At 32.8% G+C, this 6,884-nt stretch overlaps 1 protein-coding gene across 1 annotated transcript; it reads right to left on the reverse strand.

Moving 5' to 3' along the window:
* Positions 1-5,363: 5,363 nt before the first annotated feature.
* Positions 5,364-6,835, reverse strand: LOC107494681 (CASP-like protein 1F2; the record flags this gene model as incomplete). Its single annotated transcript, XM_016115721.1, is given in 2 exon segments — positions 5,364-6,144; positions 6,709-6,835. Coding segments are annotated over 2 exon segments (361 nt in total), but the record flags the coding sequence as incomplete, so codon positions are not given.
* Positions 6,836-6,884: the final 49 nt, after the last annotated feature.

The raw sequence follows: 6,884 nt of genomic DNA on the forward strand, positions 1-6,884 counted from the left end.
ATAGCAACTAACAATTAAAATATTCAAGCAATTGAACAATTTATCAAGATCATCCAAAGTTGGTTGAATGGACATATTTGCCAAATCATTTCGTAGAGCATCAACTTCTTCAGGTGTTAAAAATGGCAGTGAATCTTCCAATATCCAATCCGAATGATCATCAAATGCATCAAGACAAATTGGATCATAGCTTTGTTTTCTCATTAGATTCCTATGTTATCAAATTATGTAATTACTAAACTAAAGATTAGATTTTAATGAACAATACTTTTTAAAATTAGATCAATAATTATAGAAGATACCTTTGTTGGAGCCTCAAGTTATAATGAATGAAAACAAGATCATTAAGCTTTTAATGTTCTAACCGATTCCTCTTCTTTGTGTGAATGTGTTAAAAAATACTCCAATTTCGCTCACAATCCGAAGAACTACAAGTTTGACTTAAAACACAAATGGCTAACTTTTGTAAATTTGGTGCTCTAGTTCCATAAGATTCCCACCATTGGTCTTAAAATAAAAAGAGGTAATGCATTACAATTATCTTTTTTAAACAAATAAACTAATAAAGAAAATTAAAACTAAATAAAATATTTACCTGGCATCACTGTGCTTCATTCACGCAGTGCAGATTGTCTTCCAAAATCATTTTCAGCATTCTTATATATTCTCATCTCACTTGTCAATTTAGAATTCAATTCTGGATCACCATATGTATATTTCTCAATTACATCTACTAGGCCAGAAGTGCTTTGCTTATGTTTTTCAAATTCATTAGCATTGAATCAAAAAGCAGGACCTAACCAATAGCCAGCAGCATGAAGATTTTTTTAAGTTGTGAATCCCAACGAGTATCCAAAATCTTCAAGTAAGGCTCGACAATCTTCTTTCTTCGTTGAAAGCACTTCACCATCTCTTCTCCAGCCTTATAAAAAGCTTGATAAAAAAAACCATTGCAGCTTTATCTTCACTATCCACAATACGAAGCACACAAACAAGTGGCTCGGTAAGCTTGACAATATTCGTACATTGATTCCAAACTTAAAGTCGAAAACTTGATCCACAAATGTTTTAGCTTTAGCTTTTTTGGAGTAGGTTGAGATTGTCCATTCTTTAGAAGTTACTATAGCTCTTAATGTATCTTTTTGAGCCAGAATATTCTGCAAAACTATGAAATCGGTAACAAAGCGAGTTGGAGCTGGACGAAGTATTTCTCGTCCACTAGTAAACTTTCTCATCAGATACAATGGATGACAATGATTATATATGTATTTAGTAATCTTTGAAGCATGTGAAATTGTGTCACTTACTTCATCCAACTTTTCAATATCTTGTAACATCAAATTAATACAATGCGCAGCACAAGAAGACCAATATAACTTAGGAAATTCAGCTTCCAACAACCTTCCAGTATCAACATAATTTGCAGCATTGTCTGTCACTATATGAACAACATTTTCAGGACCGAAAAAGTTGACAACATCCTTAGAAAGCTTAAACAATAAATCAGTAGTCTTGGAGGCATGAAAAGCATCAACAGACTTTAGGAAGATAGTTCCTTTAGAACAATAAACCAAGAAGTTAATTAAAGTGTGCCTTCAACGATCAGTCCATCTATCAGCCATGATAGTACATCCAGTTTGCTTCCAAATTTCACGATACCGTTCAATAATCTTTTTCACATCTTCCACCAACTTACTCAACAAATACCCACGAACTCTACCAAAGTTTGGACCTTTATATCCTGCACCCATGTTGGCAATAGCATCAATCATTGGTTGGTAATATGCTGAATTAACTACATTAAATGACACAGAAACATCAACCATCCACTTTGCAATGGCAATGTCACATTTTTTCACAATTTCTTTACTTTGCAATACACTTTTTATAGTTGGTTAGGCTCCAGATGTTGTTGAAGATGGAAAAAAAAGTCTCGATTCCAGTAGTTTTTTCCCTTTCCTAGTTGCAGGTGGTGGCAACCTTGTTCTTGAATGTTGTTGTTGTTGCTGCTGTCATGCTTCAAGTTCTTCCATTCTATCAAATTCTCTTTCAATCTCATCACGTGCTTCATAACTTTTTGCATAATTTTATTGAGTTTTCCTTTTCTTATTCATAAATTCTTCAATATTTTACCCAAATTGATGAGCAACAGCAGGTGGAACTTTTTTGCACTTCTCAACATCTCCTCCTTTTCCATCCAAGTGATACTTAAATCAATTAATCCCACCTCCCCTAACAGGTTTGTCACAATATATGCACATCATAGTAATTTTTCCTGTTTTTTCCACAATTTATTTACAATTACACCAAGCAAGATCAGTCTTTCCTCTATTATTATAAACTCTTTTAGTGGTAACATCAGAGGTAGAAGTTGTTGATGATGCTTGTTCTTGAGATGGTGGCGTTTCTGATGGTGTTTGAGACGAAGACATTTTTTAAATTCTAGCAAAAAAAACCAAAACTATTTTCAGCAACAAAAGTTTTTAAGCAACACAGCAACCACCACCATTCCACCAAAGTTCACTAATTTAACAGACAGTAACTCTAAACAAACCAGCGACAAACAACAACAACTCTAAAAAACACAGTAAATACAATAGCAGCAACCAGCAACAACTCTACCAACACAACAACCAGCAACAAACAACCCTAAAAAACTAAATAATACAACAACAACAACAACCAAATTCAAGAACAATTCTAACTAAAATTTGTCCAGATTCAACAACTACTCCAAAAAATAAAACGCAATAGTAATATCCACCAGATCCCATGACAATACCAACTAAAATATACTCAAGTTCAACAACTCTAAAAATGAAATACAATAGCAACTGACCCGAGGGAGCAGAGGCACTGAGGCAGAGATGCATCTTGATGAACAATTTCTGAGGTTTCTGACGACCACCACAACCACCCAACTGACCCGAGGGAGCAGAGGCAGAGATGCTTCGTTGATGAACGCTTTCTGCCGTTTTTGACGACCACCACTACCACCCACTGAGAGTGACGACGGCACGAGGGCGAGACTGAGAGTGACGACGAGGTGAGGGCGAGACTGAGAGCGACGAATAGGTGAAGGGAGAGACGAGGTGAGCCCGTGAGGGTGAAGCCGTGAGGGACTACCGATCGTAGAGCTCGAACGACGGAGAGCCGATGGAGCGACGAGGTTGGCTGGGGGTTTCGGCGATGACGCTGGAACTCAGACTCTCAGAGTCTCAGATAGTCAGATGCCATTAGGGGAAATGGGGGAAGGGGGGATTAGCCATTAGGGTTTCACTCAACGAGGGAGGGGACGAGTAACGACGCCGTTTCAACTATTTTAACAAAAAAAAATTTTCACCACCCGGACCGGCCAAATCACCGATTTTTATCAAAACCTGTCGAATCGCACCGGATTTCATTAGTTCACTGCATGATCGGTTCAATGAGTGATTCGGCTCGACCAAATAACTAGATAACCAAGTTTCGGTCAAATTAACCGAGTCGAACTGAGTTTGATAACTATGATTTTAGCATTTAAAAATTAAAATGGTTGATTTCCACCTCACTTACCTAAAAGGATAATACATAGATACTAGGTAATTACGTTATATGCCATGTACAAATAAAATAAATGAGAACAGAGCTCCATTAATGCTAGGTTATTTTTGTTTATTGTTAGTTATTTTTTATGTATATATTAGAATTTCGATTTTGTTGTGTGTATTTTTGTGATCTTAAAAATTTTTTAGGTGTATTTTTTTATATTTATTTTTTTTATTAACTAAATCTAATACATTTTTTAATAATAAAATAATAAAATATTTTAGTAACATAATCAAACTTTTTATAAAAACTTAATAATTTTATTTATTTTTTACTATAATATAATAGTAATATTATAAAACAAATCTTTTTAAAAACTATGTTCAATCAAGTTGACCTAATAATTTATTGCCAACAAAAATCACCCGCACAAATATCACTACCAAAAATACACTCAAAACTATCAAATTTTATTCGTTGGTATTGTTATCGGATGTCTTGTTGGAAAATCCAACGGAAACATAAAATGATCGAATTTGGGGACTATTATTGTGAGAATTTAAAATATGTCGCTAATTTCAATAGTATAGTTAGCACCAAAAGGATTTTAAATTGGTGGTGACATTACGGTCGAATTTACTATCAGAAATTCCAATAATAACTGAGAGTAAATTTTGAAGAGAAATAAAAAGAGTTATTAAGGTTTAGGATTGGATGTCTCCTCTCTCACTTTATTCAAACTAGAAGCCCTCCAACCCTCTTTCCTCCTCCTCTACCTCTACTCTGTCCTCTTTTCTACCTCTGTACTCATCCCCTGCTCACAACCATCATTGTCCTATACCTACCTAAGTCATTGTCATCGCCTCTCTCCCCAAACCCTAAACCTTTGCCTACCAAACCTCTTGGTCGTCACCTCCCCTATTATCCCCATCCCTTCGAACACTGTTGTTGCTTCTGCTCGTGTTGTCCTCTGCTGCCTTCGTCCTGTCTACTCCCTTCATCATTGTTGGTGGCTGCTCCCACCACTGCTGCTCACGCTCTTTTCTATAGTGCATGCGCATGAACACCACACTTTAATTTTGTTCTCTTCTATTAAAATGATTATAGATTTTTGTCTCTTTTTCATCGTCATCAATTTTACTCTCTCGCTCTTTCAATTTCTTTGTTACTAAACACAAAATGTCCAATTTGGATTTTGTTATTATTACATCTTTTTAGTTTCTTTCTTTTTTGTTTTTTCTCCTCTGTTTTCTTTTTTTTTCTTCTAGTTTTGCTATTGTGAATTTTTTTTTTCTTCTACTTCTTTTTCCTTCTCACTATCAGAAACGCACTAATTATTGTCAAATTTATGAAATTTAATTATAAGTATCAATCAAAGTAGTATTATTTATTATTTATACTATTTNTAAGATTATAAATGTGATCAAATATATAATTATTTTATATTTATCATATTTTATACGAGTAATTAATTGATTAATTATATTAAATGTACATTAAAATTAACTATTAAAATCAATTATTAGTATAAAATATATATTGTAATACAAAATATATATTTAAAATAAATTAAATAATACTTATATTTATATACAAAAATATTATGACAAATTTTAGTAGTTGATTTTGATATATAAATAATATTTTTTTATTAATATTCAATTTTTGATATTTTTGTAGCAAATAAAAATACTTAACAAAAAATTAAATATTAATAAAAAAATATTATTTATTATTATTTTCGAATGATAAATTCAACGAAAAATAAAATATCATTCGAAAATAATAAATAATGCAGGTAAGCAATTATGACTATGATTTTCCATGACAACAACTTAACGGAAAGCGAAGTGATGATATTAAGGTATAATAATAATATTGTCACCATTCGTAAACTTCCTTCTCCGATCCTAACGCTGTGTGTGCTATTCTTGCCCGAATAAAGCAGACACTTAGCCTAAAATTTCTGCCCCAAAATTACATACATGAACATAACATAACAATAAACTCAACTGCTTACTAATCTACCTATAACAATAATATCTTTTTTTTTAAAAAAAACTATATTAGCCACGGCCTGGCCTATGTATAGACTAAGGACAAGAAAAGCAAAACTCTTAAACATCATACAAGATATACTCCGGATTAAATTTTTAAAGTGGTTTCTGAGATTCATATTGTGCATCAATTTGTTCTGCCTGATAAGGAAGTGCTAGTTCATCCCTCAATTTGCTGTCACTGTCGAAAATGGGGTCGAGGGACCACTATGGCAACCAGAGCTCAACGTCGAAGACGACAATAGAACAGTGCATCGATTAAATACATGTAAATTTAAATTTTTAACTATTGGATTAACTTAATGAATGATGCATGGAGTTTAACTTAGTGTGGAGAAGGGAAAGGAGAAGAGATGGAAGAATATGCCTCCAAGAGAGAGAGGGCGAAATAGGAAAAGAAGGAGAAATAAGAGAGCAAAATAGAAACCAAAGTGGATCTGCAGAACTTGGCAACATGATCACACAGCGGCTGCCAACCCATATGATCCTGCCCGTACTGACCCACATAGCCAACTGCTGTTGCTGCGGCGCATCCAGACATCAATAGCACCGTCACCACCTGGTACCAAATAAAAAACAGTTACAAGCAAATTAAGAGAAAAAGGGGAAATAACAGTAAAGGGAAAGTTAGGTTGTTCTTTTTGCTTTGGGTCATGAAATTAGTAAGGTAGGTGTTCCTGAAGTATTCTGTTTAAATAAAGTACTATATTAAAGATCTACCAAAAAATACAAGAGAAAGTAAAGGTAATAAATAAGGCTAAATTACTGTTGGTATAAAACAAATTCTCTTTTCCACAAATTACTTTCGCAAGCAATAAAAATTACAAATTCAATAATAATTAATTTCTTAATTTATTATTTTATAATTCTCTTCTATTTAGATATTTTTTCAAGTAATATTATTTTTATAAAACATTATAACCAAATTTTGTCATAAATACTAGATATATATTTCTATACAGTGATACAATGATATGTGGTGATTAATTCAGAATTTAAAATTTTAAAATTTATTTTTAAAAAATTAGTTAATATTAATTAAAAAATAGTTGAGTAATCTAATTATACTTGAAATTATAATAAATGAAAAGAAAAAAGATAGAAAGATTAATTTTTAGCTTACCATATCATGTGTGAATAGATAGAAATAATAGTCCCTCCGCATTAGTAATTGTTGTCCCAGCAGAAAGTTGAGTATGAGTGTCAACAGAGTGAAGAGACACACTACAGAATTTGCAGCAACAAAGTATCTATGCGGCAAAGCAAAAATAAATAAATAAATAAATAAATGAAATATAT

This window comes from Arachis duranensis, chromosome 6 (assembly GCF_000817695.3).
Source record: "Arachis duranensis cultivar V14167 chromosome 6, aradu.V14167.gnm2.J7QH, whole genome shotgun sequence".
NCBI classification, from domain to species: Eukaryota; Viridiplantae; Streptophyta; class Magnoliopsida; order Fabales; family Fabaceae; genus Arachis; species Arachis duranensis.